General features: G+C 37.9%; 1 protein-coding gene across 1 annotated transcript; it reads left to right on the top strand.

Moving 5' to 3' along the window:
• The first annotated feature begins 5,380 nt into the window (after positions 1-5,380).
• LOC307151646 (uncharacterized protein) lies at positions 5,381-15,444 on the top strand. Its single transcript, XM_079859760.1, has 5 exons — positions 5,381-5,439; positions 7,707-9,282; positions 9,883-9,893; positions 10,798-12,144; positions 13,171-15,444. The coding sequence occupies exons 2-5, from the start codon at positions 7,720-7,722 to the stop codon at positions 13,412-13,414; spliced, it is 3,165 nt and encodes a 1,054-aa protein (XP_079715886.1). The 5' UTR covers positions 5,381-5,439; positions 7,707-7,719; the 3' UTR covers positions 13,415-15,444.
• Positions 15,445-16,887: the final 1,443 nt, after the last annotated feature.

The raw sequence follows: 16,887 nt of genomic DNA, 5'->3' as shown, positions 1-16,887 counted from the left end.
ATATTAAGTTTAGTTAAGTTGGATATTTAAGTTCTCAAAATATTTTAAGTGGCTTAATCTGAAAGCTTTATTTGTAGGAACAGTAATACAGCATTTTCTCCACAACACAATGGTTTAACATTAATTGAATGCCATTTAGGAACAGAATCTTTCATTAATATGAAATTCTAATATCAATCTAGTGTCTCGTACTAGCCACCGAGCGACGAGTAACGGTATAACTTTCAACACAAACAAATGTATTTTTAGTATGATTGTTTTTACCAAGTAAAACAGCGCTGCGTTACCCCATAATTTTAATTAGTCAAATAAAGTTACCTCTATGAGTAGTAATTCACAGTAATTCGGCTGTTTCATTAGAATGAAATAAAATCAAACGTAAGGAGGCGAACCTTAAATTTAACTTTAATCGCAAAATATGCATGAACACCAAAACGAAAGGAGTGGCAGCGGCCGACTGTGGCATGTAAGCAGCATAAAAACACCTACGTAAAATGTCCCTGAACTCTAAAAAGCCTTTGATTGGATAACTTGTAATTACAACATGTAAACTGAGAGCTACGACTTGTACCACCTGGTCACATCAGATTTAAGGTGTGTTCAACTGATCAATGTATGACATCAAAATACAGCGAGAAAAGCATACAGAGCTTTTTTTACGGTAATTACGTCATTGTGTGAATGCCGAATTTGAATAAGAGACCTCTAGTGGAGAAACTTGCATACTGTGCCTTTAAGAAAACATCAGGGACGCCAGAATATAAATACTAACACTCTCTGCCTGATTTAAAAGTGTGATGGTTTCAACTCGAAAAATGTATTTTTGAAGTGTAAAACTGATTTATTTTCTGTTGTCTTAATTTTATGATGCTGTTGAATGTATACTTAACTACAGTAGTCAACATTTGAAGTGGATCAAAACCTTTCATCAAAGTTATACATTTTGAACAATACCCGTTCTTGTCTTAGGACAGCTTTGATGAACTTCTTTGATGTATTTTAACTATAGGTTGCTGGTTAAACGTTAACATGAATGACTTTGTTGTTTACCACAAAAGATTTCATCACGGCTGTGGGGTCAGGGGCTGTTGCAACATATGAAATGATCAGTCTTTTAAAAATATTTCATGAACATTGTCAAGTGTCTGGATTAAGAGTTTCTTGACTTGTCAGCCGATGGGTATAATTTGGTTATAAGGATTTAAAACATTTTACAGTTACTGCAAGTCAGACATTTCCTTTAAACACATCAGTGTTTAATGATCATATTAATGATTCTAAAAGTTATACAGCTGTGTTTTTTGATGCATGCACATATTTGAGAGTTGCCTATGACCACTGAAAATTGTAACGCTCTTGATGACTTTAAATCTTATCCAGTCTTTCAATGTAAATCTATAAACACTACTATTGCTTGGCATGTTTTTTAAATCGCAAGATGCCAGGTATTTTTGTAGGAATCTGTGAGCTATGAAATTGCAATTGCAAGTTTAAACTGTGACTAAAAACTAGGGAAGTTGTAAGCGCCTTGTTAAAATGGAAGATTATATGAATTGAATAATAATTCTACCTTGCCACATGGGGTAGCTGTTTCCATTTTTGTACACTTACGGTTTCTCCTCTACAATTAACAATGAGACCAAAACGTTTGCTTTCTCTAGGCCTATTATAACATAAGATGAATTGATAATGACGTTTGTGTTGTATTTGTATTGCAATTCACTATTAATGTTTGCTTGGGTGAGGTCACTGGAGTTGTAACTATTGCTTAAACTGGAGTCATTGGCAATGAACTTTAGAACACTGGTACTCGTACGTCAATAAAAAAAAGTCAATGAATATATCCATTTATTGTATAACTCACCATTTAGAAAATGTTGTAGCCTGAAGGGAAAAGAAAATGGGTTGTTGTCCTGAAATTATCCAAATATAAATGTATTATATAATATACATGTAGATGATATTTGGTGAATTTTGACCAGCTGAAAACTCTTTAGATGGCAGAGGTGTCAAAGCAATTTGAAAACATTTTAGAGAAAAGCTTTCAGATCAGGTTTGTATGTTGCTTACACCGGTTGGGTTTTGTTGGAATTAAGGGATTAAATCACTTACGTTTACTTTAATCCACGATACAATGAACAATTTTTGTATTTCCCCCCAAAAAACATCTTGAGCTTAGGTCTTGTTTCATTTTGTTTCAACCGTTGTTTCAAACGGTTTGAAGTCGCTGGTGTTTCATACGTCACAAACTACATTGTAACCAATCAGATCAACGTGCCGGACCAGCGGGCTTTAGCACGTCAACTGCTGCAAAGCAGGGGAGTCTCAAGAGAAATCAGGTTTTATTTATATATATATATATATATATTTCTGTGATATGAAAAATCGAGTACAATTAGCATGATAGCGCGGGTGAAATCTGTAACTGTATATGACATATTACGATGTTATGATGAAGTATGCCTTTTGTCCACTGATGTTCTGAGTTGTTCAAAGCGTCTCTAAGAATACAGATTTTGAGAAGGCAGCCGTCTGACTCTTGAGATGGCGGACAGGAACAATGTTTGTTTAACATTAGCAACACATTATTAGCTGTTTGATAATGTAGTCAAGCCAAAGGCTAATCATATTAATTACCGCTGTTTCTAACGTAGAGAGCGATACATAAAACACATTCACATTCTGGTACATCGACTTGTAGACGAGCCTGACTGAGTGGAGGCAGGGCTCATTTGCATATTACTAAATGAAGCAAGTGTGTAGAGTTACATTCAAGCTATTTAAAGGCATTCAAAAAAAAAAAAAATCACAGGAATTTTTTTTTTAAATATGCCATTTTGTGATCAAAGATGATGAAAAGTATTGACTACAAGGGGACTTTTAACTCTTTCCCCGCCACCTTTAAAAAAACGTTTTTTTATATAAAGTTGCCAGCCAGTGAAGACATTTTTGACAGTTTTCACAAAAGAATGTTCCCAAAAAAATGTTTGACAGTTATATCAAAAGAAAGAACAGAGCCTCTGCTTTTAGTTTTTCTCAGTCGCTTCGGTACATTTCTCAGATCACAACTGAAATTCTCAAAACTGTTCAACCTCCACATCATCTAGTCACTTGGGCACATCATAAAAGGAATTTCTCATTCTTTTAAACAAGTTGCAAATGCTTTGGTACATTCATGCAAATGATTATGTACAAGTGTCTGCTGTTTCCTACATTATTAATTGCTAATGTCATGTTGCTCAAAATGTATTATACTGGTTCTCTGTTAACAGAGATTCAATTGAAGAGTGTTACCCCTCAAAACATTGCTAAAGTCATTAAATGGTTGAAACAGTTGTCATAATGCGTCAAGCATCAGAGCATCAAAGACTTTTTGTGTAAATGTGTCCTGAATTGATTAATTGCACAGGTGAATCTTGAATTTCACTAATGAAAGGGAATGTAAAGCATTAGATTGATCAATGATCAACCGGTTCTCTAAAACAGCTCAGAGATGCATGTCATGAATCGTCAATTGGAAAGCACAGACAGAGCTCAACACAGAGTTACAATAATGGAAGAGCAACAAGGAACAACAGGGTCAACATCCGGGAAGAGGAAGGGGAGTATGGATGTGTGGTGGACGGGCATGGAGGCAAAGGAAGAGGTCGATAAGGCAAAGTACATGTTTCTGATGAAATAAGGAACACTATTGTGGAGCATTTTCTCAATTATGACCTTAAATGGCTGAGGCGGGTCGAAAAGTGAGGCTTGATGTTGGGAGAACAACTGTTTACTTATTTTGTAGACAAGTATTTCAACATTGTGCACTGTACTCTAATACTACTTACTGTAATGTTTCATATCACAATATTACAGTATAGTAAAACACTTCATACAGATACCACACAAAAACAAACACATACATATATACGGTGCACATAAATGATAAAAAAAGAAACGATGCGCAGAAAACGTGGAGGGAAGCGCTTTTGAGTACCAACATTTTTGTGCGGACAGGGACACGTTTATTTACTGGAGTAGGATCAATATCTGGTAAGATAGCAATCATGAGAATAAGTGTGTTTATTAATTATTAGGGACGCAACGGAGCGCAGTTGATCGTGATCCGTACGGGCCAGGCTCCACGGTTCGGCACGCATGTGATTCGCGGATTAACTGCTCAGTTTAACCATAGAGTGAAAGTTTATCATTTGGACATGTTTTGTCTTGCCAGTTTACACATTCAAATGATTTTAAATGCGGAAGATGAGGCGAAACTTGGGACTCGCGCGCGCACAGAGAGAGAGAGAGAGACAGAGAGAGAAGCACGTTTTAGACAGCACGCAAACACCGAATTGATTCCCCTTTCACATTTACTTGCGCTTGAACGGACACATACACACAAAATTATGTCAAAATACCCGTCTCGGCAAGTATTCTCTCGGTAATGCCATAAGTGAACAGGATGTGTGTCAGTATATGCATGCGGTCTTAAAGTGACAGCAGCCTAATATTCCTGCTGTTGTCTGTGCCATTAATGTTAATAAAATAAAATAAAAACATGATCATCATGATCTACCATGTTGGAGAGAAAATAAGTCAGTCAGGAGGAAAGCTTGCAGGATAAGTGTGCCGTGTAAAGTGTGAGTATCAAGCAGCGTCTCCAGGTGCTCCCATGAGAACTAGACCAAAAAAGTTAGGTGCACCCCTGTATATATACAATGTATGTGCATATTCTTGACTTTTTCTTTTATATATCGCAGTGACATTGTACTGTAATTTGTTGAGAGAAAATAGAACTTCACTGTCATAAATCTTGTGAAAGTCAGTGTTTTATTGGGTCTAAGGGACTAAAGGACTTTTTGACCATGTTTTTAGTGACTGTTTAGTAAAGTGTCAGTTTTTCCCACCTGGTGATCTGCTGACACTGCTGAAGTTTCCAAAAAGTCTCTGTACTTTATACGTTGTGCTGAAAGATTCTCAGATTACCTTTTATTCTTTCTGCCTTTTACACAACTGACGCGAACAATACCACCCGTTTAGTTCAGTTCAGTTCTCCCCGGAATGTTCTAAATGGCGGGAGTGTAGCATGATCTTCAGTCTTTACAAAGCCAGACATTTAATCTGAAGTATCTTGTGAACTTCTAGTGTGTTGTGTAAAATCAAAGAATTTTCAAATTTTTATAATTTCCTTGTAAGTAATAGATAGCTTTTCATTTTGGTTGGTTGTAGCAAATCATGGTTTAAAAACAGGGTCTTTGACCCTTAATGACTGTGGCATTGTTTAACTGCCCTGCGTCAAGGCACCTGATACGCTTTTGCTGAGCTCACTCATTCAAAGGTACCTTTCACCTAAATGCACTTGATAAGCTCAAGCGTTGCAGGACAAATGTGTTTACGGTTTTGGACGCAACACTGTGCCAAGGTGTACTTCGAGGAGTAGTAGCAGGTTGTCAGGTGAGGATTGAAATATTCCTAAAATAGAATTATCTCAAAGTAGAATTTGCTCTGACAAAGTACAAATTCTTTCTTGGTCAGTCCATACATCAGATTTTAGATTTCCATTCTGCTCTTAGTTCATTATGTAATATCTTGGCCTTTTATTGTGTGTACACTATTTATTTTTTACTTAAACCAAATTCATCTTCACGGAACTGTTTCAGCTTTCCATCAGAAGTGAAATTTGTAAAAAGTAAGCTAAGTATCAAGCTGTTTTGTGATTATTTTTTATACTTTTTAACTTGTGATTTTTTTTTACAAAACCGAATTAGAAAATGTCAAACGAACACACTGTTTTTAATAAGAAAGGTGAATGCACATATTGCAAGGTATTGTTTTAGCATGTACTCTATTGAGGGAGCTTTTTTCCAAATGTTGCAGCATGTGTAGTGAACGATTGCATAACTTTGATTCTTAGGAAGCTCTCAGCATACAACACTACTAAACAAATAGCCAATTTAGATATACACAAGGTAAGACCCTCTTACTTTTTTTCCTGCAAACACTGTGGCCCATGCCACAATTATACTTTACTTCAGTAGACCTGCTTTGCATTTAAGTGTTGTTGCAAACAAAGTGGTTTTTACAAGGTACAACGTTGATGCCAAGAGAACCAACTCAATGGAATTACCAAAGTTTCTTAGTTTGGTGGCATATAGCCTATGCAACATTTAGTTTGATGTATTTAGTGGCAAATAAAATGGATATCCAAGCAGAACTGTATATTCCACTTTGTTTTCAATGTGAAATATTATGAATTATTATTATAAACATGAATTTTCCATGTGCAAAAACGAATGTGCACATGTGAAACACATACTTTGCACATGCATGGGAAACATGGTTTTGGAACAGGTCTCATGTGAAAAAATAGGAAATTCATGTTGTTTTTACTGGACAAATATAAATTCTTCTGCAAAAAGGCCCAGATGTTACTCTATAAGTCAAAAGTCTAACAGATCAATAACAGCAAATATTAGACTTGTAGAGCAGAATGAATTTAAATCATTGGCAATCCAATCGTAATGTACACTGAAAAAAATATTGTAATTTTAACTGTAAAAGACTGTAAAAATGCGATCTGTTAAGTGGTTAACAGTAAGTTCCTGTACTATATACTAAGAAAAACTGTAAGAACCCTTTTTGAAAGCAAAAAGAACAAATCAACTTATAATTTATTGTATATTACAATGTGTGACAGGTCACATTTGATGTTTTTTTATTTTAATAATTATGTTTGTTACCATGATGGCATTTTGTATTTGTGTACATTTACATGAATATTTATTCATTTAGCAGACGCTTTTATCCAAAGCGACTTACAAATGAGAACAATAGAAGCAGTTAAACTAACAATAGGACAACAATATGCAAGTGCTATGACACTTCCAGTTTATTTTTATTTTTTTATATAAAGATAATAGATAAAGAATAGAAGAGAAAGTGTTAGTATTAATGGATCAAGTGTTGCCGAAAAAGATGCGCCTTCAGCCATTTCTTGAAAATGGACACGGACTCAGCTGCTATGGTTGAGTTAGATCATTCCAACAGTGAAGGAAAAGGTCAGAGAAAGAGATTTTGTGCCTCTATGAGAAGGCACCACAAGACGACGTTCACTTGCAGAGCGCAAGTTTCGGGATGGCACGTAAGTCTGAAGTAATGAGTTTCGGTAAGAGGGACCAGTGGTTTGTTCTGTAGGCAAACGTCAGTGACTTGAATTTGATGCGATTCGTTAAAGATCACTTATGGATCAGTTGCTGAGGTTTAATACTGCAAGCTGGAAAACCTAAACTGAGTTGTGTAGCATGCTCTGATAGGAAGGGCCTGATCCTCCTGATGTTGTATAAGGCGAATCTGCAGGACTGGGCAGTACATGACTCTGGTACGCCTTCTATATATTAATATGTGCACCACCAGTGTTATTATGGCGGATGTCAGTATATGTAAAAAGTACAAAACAGTAACAGCATGGCTTTGCTAATTCGGGGCTGTTGGATTTACTGGTTTGAAATGTTTTGTGTTTCTTGTTGATAATTACAGTTTAAATTGTAAAATGTTCAGGTTGTTCTGTAAATAAATATTTTTGTAAACATTTTACTGTATTTTTAAAATAATTATTCTGGATGTGTAAGATAATTTTACAGTGTAAGATAAGCTGGCTTTTGTTTTTCCTGGTCCTTTCTCTTCTGTTTCCCTTCATTCTTTCTTCTCTTTTGTTTTTAAAGGTTGTGTAAGAAGATGCGTCATTCAGCACCTCTCGTTTTGTTGTCGCTCTTATGCGTATTATTTGGAATAGATGGCGGTAAAGTGCTGGTGTTTCCACTGGATGGAAGTCACTGGGTGAACATGAAGGTCCTCATCGAGGAATTACACTCACAAGGTCACAACGTGACGGTGCTTAGAGCCTCCAACAGCTGGTATATCAAGGAAGAGTCTCCTTTCTACAATTCCATCACCATTCCAAACACAGGAGGATTTGATGAGGACTTTTTTGGTTTGATGATCAGCCGTCTCTTGAAGATTAAAAGAGAAGGACATTCCATTTGGAACCGCATTCAGCTGGAGTATGAAATCATCATGAAGTTTAAAAGCATGCATGAAGATATGTTGCAGATGATGGAGAGAATATTAGAAGATGAAAAAATTATAAACTCAATCCAAGATGCTAAATACGACGTGGTGCTAGCAGACCCAGCTGCTGGAGGTGGTCCAATCCTAGCTTACAAGTTTAAAATTCCTTTAGTTTTCAACGTTCGTTGGACGATTCATGGAGAGGGACATTTTGCCATTGCTCCTTCCCCCCTGTCTTATGTCCCTGTCCCAGGTGTAGAGCTAACAGACAAGATGTCATTCCTTCAACGTGTCAAGAATGTTTTGACCTTTCTTTTCACCCAGTTCCAGATTGCAATCATCGCTGAACCTACCTATTCTTCTTTTTGTCGCAAACATTTTGGTCCCAATGTTAATTATTTCTCCCTTTTCCAGGATGCCGACATCTGGCTCATGAGAAATGACTTTACCTTTGAATTTCCACGACCCACAATGCCAAATATCGTCTATATGGGCGGCTTCCAGTGTAAACCAGCTAAGCCGCTTCCAGCTGATCTTGAGGAGTTTGTGCGGAGCTCAGGAGATCATGGAGTCATTGTCATGTCTCTAGGCACCCTTATTGCTCAGCTTCCACAAGACGTCACCAATGACATAGCAGCAGCTTTTGCTCAGCTTCCTCAAAAAGTGATTTGGAGATATACAGGACCTCGACCTGTGACCCTTGGTAACAATACCTTACTTGTGGACTGGCTCCCTCAGAACGACTTGCTTGGACATACTCAAACTAAAGTGTTTGTGGCACATGGAGGCACCAATGGAGTTCAGGAAGCCATCTATCATGGGATTCCCATTTTGGGTCTACCATTAGTGTTTGATCAGCCAGACAATCTCTCCAGGATGCAAGCAAAGGGAACAGCAAAGATTGTAGATATTGCGACTCTGGACAGGAATGTGTTTCTAGAGGCATTAAAGGAGGTTCTGCATAACTCATCTTACAGGGAGAACATGCAGAGACTGTCCAGACTGCATCACGACCAGCCAATGAAACCTCTTGATCATGCCGTCTTCTGGATTGAGTTTGTCATGAGGAATAGAGGAGCCCCTCATTTACGAACACAGTCTTTCAGAATGTCCTGGATTGAGTACTACTCTATAGATGTTATTTGGACTCTAACGGCGACATTTTTCATATTTGCATTTTTGATTATATATGTGATTCGATATCTTTTTAGAGTTCTGTTCAAAAAGAAAGTAAAATGTGCATGATTTATAACATAAATTCAAGCATTTACTGCTAATTTTGTATGGACTATTTAGAGCTGCATTTATTGTCAGTAGAATCTTGAGCCTCAATAGATGCAAATTTCAAAAAGTTTATTTTTTTGTGTTAACATGCAGTTTAAAAGTTTGACTTCAGTCAGATGTAGAGTCTATGTAGAATGTCATGTAAAGGTTTTAAACAGAAATTATATTGATTACACGTTAGATCACACATACATAGACAGACAGATGAAAACCCACTGTAAATCAATTATGACTATGTAAATGCACTTATTGAAACTGTGACTGACTTCGGCTTATGAAGCAATAAATAACTGAATAACTGTCCAATTGTACAGATCTAACTGAAATTTTACAGACTGAAAGTTCAATTCTATCCGATGCTGATTTCTTCTCCCTTTTCCAAAATGCAGACATGATTTCATAATTTTTTTTCACCCTCAACCATGATGCCAACAAATCATTGGTCATTAGTGCCAACTGCATGATAGCTTTGTACGGCTCACTTTTGGGGGTTTTCCACTGTGTACAGTACCTAGTACCTGCTAATGTGATTTATAAACACTGTAGATCACAAATTGGTCAGAGAGAATCGACACTACCGGTGTGATTGGATTTGTGACACGAGACACCAAACCCACTGGATTTAAATAGTCAGCAACAGCCACCGCAGTATCATTTGTTCACACAACTTTTTTAAACGACTTGCTTTAAACAACCGTCGCACGCAACTTGAAAAAAGAAATGGCTGTATCGTGGTCAGTATGAGGTGGAGGCGCAACTATAATGATCAGTCTATAATCCAACCAACTTTGAAGCGATACTAAACTGCAGTGGAAAAGCAAACCGAGCCGAGGCAAGTTGTGCCGAGTCATGCCACACAGTGGTAAAGCACCATTACAGATGTAGTATCTAGCCTTAAGCCCGTACACACCAAGAACGATAACTATAAAGATAACTATATTAGCCTCCACACCAGCGGACAATATCGTTCTGTTTATTCTAAGTGAGTGCTTGTCTGTCACATTAAATACTCAAACTTGTTACAGCTGGATGGATTCTGATTGGCTAGCAATGTTTTTATTGTTCGTCAGCTGGATAAAATCGTTCTGAAAGTGATTCCAACGATATAGTTTCTCTGTGCTGTTATAGTTATAGCTGTGGTGTGAACTCTATTCTTTGATATTGAGAAAGATTTTTAGAACTATATCTTTTTAGTTATCGTCCTTGGTGTGAACGGGCCTCTATAGTTTAAGCAGAATGAGACTTTTTTGATTGTTTTAAATAAGTTCACCTAAAAATTTAATTTGTTTCATCATTTACTAACCCTAATGTTGTTCCAAATCTGTATGACTTTATATCTTCTGCCCGACTACCTCACAGTTTTACAGATTATTTCAGGACAATAATAGATATTGTATTTATCACTGTTTTTGTGAAATCTTGTGTACTCTTTTAATTTGGTTATATTCTTTCTTATCAAAGGTGGTCATTTAAGATGCATCACTCCACCATTCTTGGTTTGTTCATCCTGTTATCTGCTCTGTCAAGATCTTATGCTGGTAAAGTTCTGGTCGTCCCTGTGGATGGAAGTCATTGGATTAATATGAAGGTCCTTATTGTGGAGTTGCATTCAAAAGGTCACAATATCACCGTGGTCCGAGGGTCTAGCAGCTGGTACATTGAGGAAAAGTCTCCTCTCTACACTTCCATTACTGTGGACAATGGCGAATTTGACGATGACTTCATGGAGAAGTTTCTCCCGCACTTACTGAAAATGCAGAGACAAGGAAGATCATTTTGGAATGAAATGGCACTTGCTGATGAAACTTATAGGAGGTTTACAGAAATTCATCAGCTAATATGCAATATGACAGCTACAATGTTTGAAAACGAGACCTTGATGAATTCACTGAAAGATGCTGCATATGACATTGTTCTGACGGATCCTGCTTTTGGAGGTGGAGTGTTACTGGCACACCGTCTTGACCTCCCTCTTGTGCTTAATGTCCGCTGGACCATGTACGGAGAAGCCCATTTTGATATAGCTCCATCTCCTCTCTCATATATACCTGTGACAGGGTTACAGCTAACCGACAAGATGACTTTCAGTCAGAGAGTAATGAACGTGATGACATATATAATGATTCTTTATAAAAATTCCAAATACTTTGGGTCTCCTTACCAAGAGTTCGCCCAGAAATATTTTGGCCCCAATGTCGATTTCTTCTCCCTCCTCCAGAATGCCGACATCTGGCTAATGAGAAACGACTTCACTTTTGAGTTTCCACGACCCACAATGCCAAATGTCATCTACATGGGTGGCTTCCAGTGCACACCAGCTAAGCCACTTCCAGATGATTTGGAGAAATTTGTACAGAGCTCAGGAGAGCATGGGGTCATCATCATGACTTTAGGAACTGTTTTTGGTCAGCTTCTGAGTGAAATCAATGATGATATTGCTGCAGCTTTTGCCCAACTGCCTCAAAAGGTTATTTGGAGACACACAGGACCACGGCCTGCCAATCTTGGTAATAACACATTGATTGTTGACTGGCTTCCTCAGAATGACCTGCTTGGACATCCTCAAACTAAAGTGTTTGTGGCACATGGAGGCACCAATGGAGTCCAGGAAGCCATCTACCACGGGGTGCCTATTGTGGGCATTCCTTTAGCTTTTGACCAACCTGACAATCTCTCCAGGATGCAAGCAAAGGGAACAGCAAAGATTGTAGATATTGCGACTCTGGACAGGAATGTGTTTCTAGAGGCATTAAAGGAGGTTTTGCATAACCCATCTTACAGGGAGAACATGCAGAGACTGTCCAGACTGTAGTGATGTATGTCTCGAGACCGGTCTTGGTCTCGAGACCGGTCTCGAGACCACTTTTACGTGGTCTCGGTCTTGTCACGGCCTTGACGGTCTTTGGTCTTGGTCTCGGACCTCTTGGTCTTGGTCTCGGACCTCTCGGTCTTGTCTGGTCTCGCTGTCTCAGACCGACATAGTGGTCGGGGGATTTAGAAATACAATACTACAATATCCACGACGACACAACGTTCGATAATGCAACATTATTATCTGCAACGGAACGGATTGAAGCGCGCGCCGGATTGATGACAGTGCGGTGTGTGCGCGAGCCACACGAGAAAACATTTTATCCGCGCCACTGATCGCAGCGGCAACGAGCACTTTGATCACTTGGTTTAAAAAACACATATCAGTGACATGATGGGTATTAACTTCATTCAGGAGTCATTCATTTTGGGTAACTGCACAACTACACAACTGACAGATGACTTTGAGCGCACCGCCAACGGTGTGTGTGTTGTGTGTGTAACCATAGCGACAAAACGACCAACTTTCGGATCCCGCACTTAAGCCTATAATTTCGTTTTTAAAAATGTAATTATGTATTTAAAAGTTGCAGAATGGGTTAATTTGGAGTCTGAGACTCCGAAATCGGCAGAGATAGGCAGGCATTTGCTTGGATGAATTTGTGTCTTTGATATCTCTAGAGATACAGATTACAATGAGCTCACAGTCACACACATGACATGGTCTGTCTCTGTATTGTTCTGCCTGTGTAGTTGAAGTAATACCATCTAATATGTATTGAATGTAAACTGCGGCTGAACCCTATGCTGCTGTTCTTGAATTCACAAGTTATTGCTTAGCTTCAACTAGTCTGTTTTTTTCCCCTCCGGTCTCGACTTGGTCTCGGTTTTGGTCTCGACTTGGTCTTGGTCTCGACTTGGTCTGTCTTGGTCTTGGTCTTGGTCTTGTCTTGGTCTCGATACCCTCTGGTCTTGGTAGTGTCTTGGTCTCGGTTTAGGCGGTCTTGACTACAAGTCTACCAGACTGCATCACGACCAGCCAATGAAACCTCTTGATCGTGCCGTCTTCTGGATTGAGTTTGTCATGAGGAATAGAGGAGCCCCTCATTTACGAACACAGTCTTTCAGAATGTCCTGGATTGAGTACTACTCTATAGATGTTATTTTGACTTTAATGGCAACAATTTTTATATTTGCATTTGTGACTGTTTATACAATTAGATATTTTTGTCTAGTTGTATTCAGAAAGAAGGTGAAACGTGAATAATAGTGGCTGGAAATATCAGTTAATTTAAAAATGTTGCCAGATTGTTTCCTGACAGCATTTGCTTTTGTGAATCTTACATTTTTTAAAACATTTAAATTAATTAAAGGAAAAATACTTTAGTCCAATGCATATTCTAAATAATTATTTAGAACTAATTCAAAATTCTCTACACTGTTTGTTTTAAACAACATTTTTGCTCTTAGTGTGCAACAATCTATATTATTAACACTTGCTACAGACAAGTATCATTTACATCTATCAGTGACAGTACAATTGCTCAAATTAACCCCAATCATTATAATTAAATTTGTTTTTGTGTTTATGATTGAGTCAACATAATTGTGAATGATTTCTCTGTATAAGCTTTTGCTGAACTCTTATCAGACAGTTTTATGAAAATAATCACCCTGGAATAAAGAGGCACCTGATCATGATATGTTATCACCCCCTGACTCTTATACATAGTGAGATTGTGTAAAATCAGTCATTGAAGCAAACTACAGTGACTTACAGATGTAACATCTGACCTTATTACTGAAGTGGCATTTCTTGATGGCAAGGGATAAGTTAATCCTTAAATGCATTAATGTTTCGCCAATCATTATTACATATTGGGTCTTTAGCGACCCGGATCTATATCTAACACGGATGGATCTCTACCTGTCGCAATAATATAAAACCTCTCCTGATATTAGAGTAACAATTACAGAATCATTCAAATAAAAATTTAACTGGATTTAAGAAACAATGTTTTAGTCCAATGCATGAGACTTCAATATTAAATCAATATTCTCTATATTGTTTGTTTTAAGCTGCTTTTTTATGTACAAGAATATATATATATTCTTATATACAGTATAAGAAGTCAACAGAATTGTGAATGACTTTTCTGTATAAGCTTTTGCTGAACTCTTATCTGACAAAGTTTTTGAACACCCTGCAATTAAAGGGGCATCTGGTCATGAGTTCATGATGATATGTTATCTCTCCCTGACTCTAAAATCTGTCATCTTTTCCACCATCGGGCCTAAACATTCTAAGAACGGTTCCAATTATATTTCCACTTGAGCCTGGTATGGCACTGTGCGATTACAAAATGTTCTCACCCCAGAATTCTCAGCACGGTTAGCTAATTGCCAATTAGCCAATTTCTCTGTAAGTGTGTTATTTGAGGTTTGTAAAGCCAGAAAGCCAGAAGACTTCTGTATATAAGTTTGAAAAACAACTGAATGAGGTCAGGGTCAATCATCAGCCTGTTCTCCCCAAGGTCAGAATAATCATAGAGTTCAATTCACTTTTACAATCATAATCAAAGTCATGAGTATCAAACCTTTGGAAAAAACAGTTCAAGTATTTGCCTTTTTGATGCAAAGAGCCTCTTCATTGCTGGTTGCATATTTGTTATATATTTTTATTGAATTCGACATCCTTTTGGGCTTAGACTTGTAAAAGTTCTCTTCTACAAAGTTTTTTTGTGTGTGTGTCTTTTCCTTGCTACTTTATGCAACTGATTCAATTCTTTCTGAACATATTTTAGTGCTACATGGTTGTGGTTTTCCTGTTAATGTAATGTTTTATCTCCTTTGTGATGTGAAGTTTGTTATTTGGGTAAATAGTTACCTGTTTTTTAGTAACCACATTATCTGTACAGATATTTACATAGTCAGTTATTACTTCTGTGGTTTCATCCATGTCAGCGCCATAAAAAATATCCCACTCAGTGCATAAGAACCAGCCTTTCAGAGACTCAATGCTGTTTTCCAACCACAATGACAGATCTTTAGTCACAGGTTTAGAACTCTTCAAGACTGTCCTGTATGTTGGAATAAGATAATCACTAGTGATCAGAACTTGCCAATGGGGCCTTGATTTAGCTTTACAAGCCTTCTTTGCATACCCATTGCATTTGTCTAACATTACAATTTCTCTTAAAGGGGTCATATAATGGTAGATGCATTTTTACAAGTTGATTGTACTGAAATGTGTGTTGGCAGTACCTGTACACAACCATCATAAAATGATAAAAATCCATCCAGTGTTTTTTTTTTTATCTTCTTATAAGTTTTCAAATCAAGCCGTTCGACCGTGTGACGTCACACGGTTGGACGCCCCTCCCACGACTGTTAATTGACAGCAGCTTTTTAACACAGACCCGCCCTCGCTCGTGAGCGAGCTGTCATCATAGTCCGCCATTGTTGATACGCTGGAGCAGAATGGCGTCTAAGCGATTGTGGTGTTCTGTTCTTGGGTGTAATAAGGAATACAGCAGTCATTTTGATGTTCCTATATCCGAACCGCTGAAGACGCAGTGGCTGAGTTTGTTTTCGAAGGGAATATTCCCCACGATCAACGTCAATGCTTTCATGTTTGCGCGAATCATTTCACACCAGACTGCTTTACAAACGAGGGTCAGTATAAAGCTGGTTTTGCTAAGAAGCTGCTCCTGAAAAAAGGATCGGTACCAACTATTCGTGTTCCTGCTGCACCTCCAGAAGAAGTGAGTGTAACGTTTTATTAACCTTTATATTAATCTTTGCAAATCGCTAGCATGCTTCATGATGAATGCGGCTAAGTTTACACTCAGGGTACATTACGGCATGTTTTCTATTTACAACGTTCTCAATATAATTCATAATCCCACGTTTATAATGAACAACGCGTTATGGTTATTGTGTTATTACAAACTGTGTACGCCTTTTGTAGATGGTTTATAACGGTGTCTGTTACTGATTAAGAAGTAATGTCAAAAAAACAGTTATAACTGCATGAAGATGAATGGTATAACACAAAGATCTTAGGTGTCCTTCAACTACTGTTAGAAACATTCCTGCCGTGACCTCATGTCAGTGCTTCAGCCCTGACAGTTGTACTTAACACTGCATAGATAACATTACGCATCACTGACAAGCCTACATTTACCAGAAAAAAAAATGTCATGACCATTAACTGTAACATCAATCTGTCAATGAACTAACGTATACATCAGTAAACACATAGCGTTCGTATCTCACTCTACCCTGCCAGTACACACAAAGATAGATCAAAGTGACATTACGTTAACCAACCATTCAGAAATGTCCTGTTTGAGCCTTAATTGTCAAACTTCTTCGGGCCGTCATCTTGTTCCGGGTCCGACTACGGTGCAAACTGATATGGTTGCACCAGAGCCCATCTACGGAGAGCCTGCCCACTCCCTATTAAGTCCTATTGTACCGAATTTTGGTTGTAGTTCAACCAGAGTTCCACTGGGGGCGATCACCCATGAGTGCAAAATGAATGGGAGTCTATGGGGCTAGACGGCTAAATTTGTCTCTTTCACCCGATTGCCGTTGAGAAATCTCAGATTTGATTGTAGGTTTTGCAAGTTCAACGTGGGTTATAGGTCGAAAGTTGAATGAACGAGTACTTATGACCTTTCGATTTCTTACAGGTTGAGTTATTGTTGCCCATAACACGCTAGCATTCTGCTAATG

The sequence above is a fragment of the Squalius cephalus genome (assembly GCF_949319135.1).
Source record: "Squalius cephalus genome assembly, chromosome: 23".
Lineage (NCBI taxonomy): Eukaryota > Metazoa > Chordata > Actinopteri > Cypriniformes > Leuciscidae > Squalius > Squalius cephalus.
The sequence above is the reverse complement of the archived record's forward strand: the minus strand, read 5'-3'. Positions and strand labels throughout refer to the sequence as shown.

Coding starts and splice junctions, on each gene's coding strand:
- LOC307151646 (XM_079859760.1), top strand. CDS start 7,720: ATGCGTCATTCAGCACCTCTCGTTTTGTTGTCGCTCTTATGCGTATTA. Junction 12,145..13,170: donor ATGCAGAGACTGTCCAGACT/GTAGTGATGTAT, acceptor CAAGTCTACCAG/ACTGCATCACGACCAGCCAA.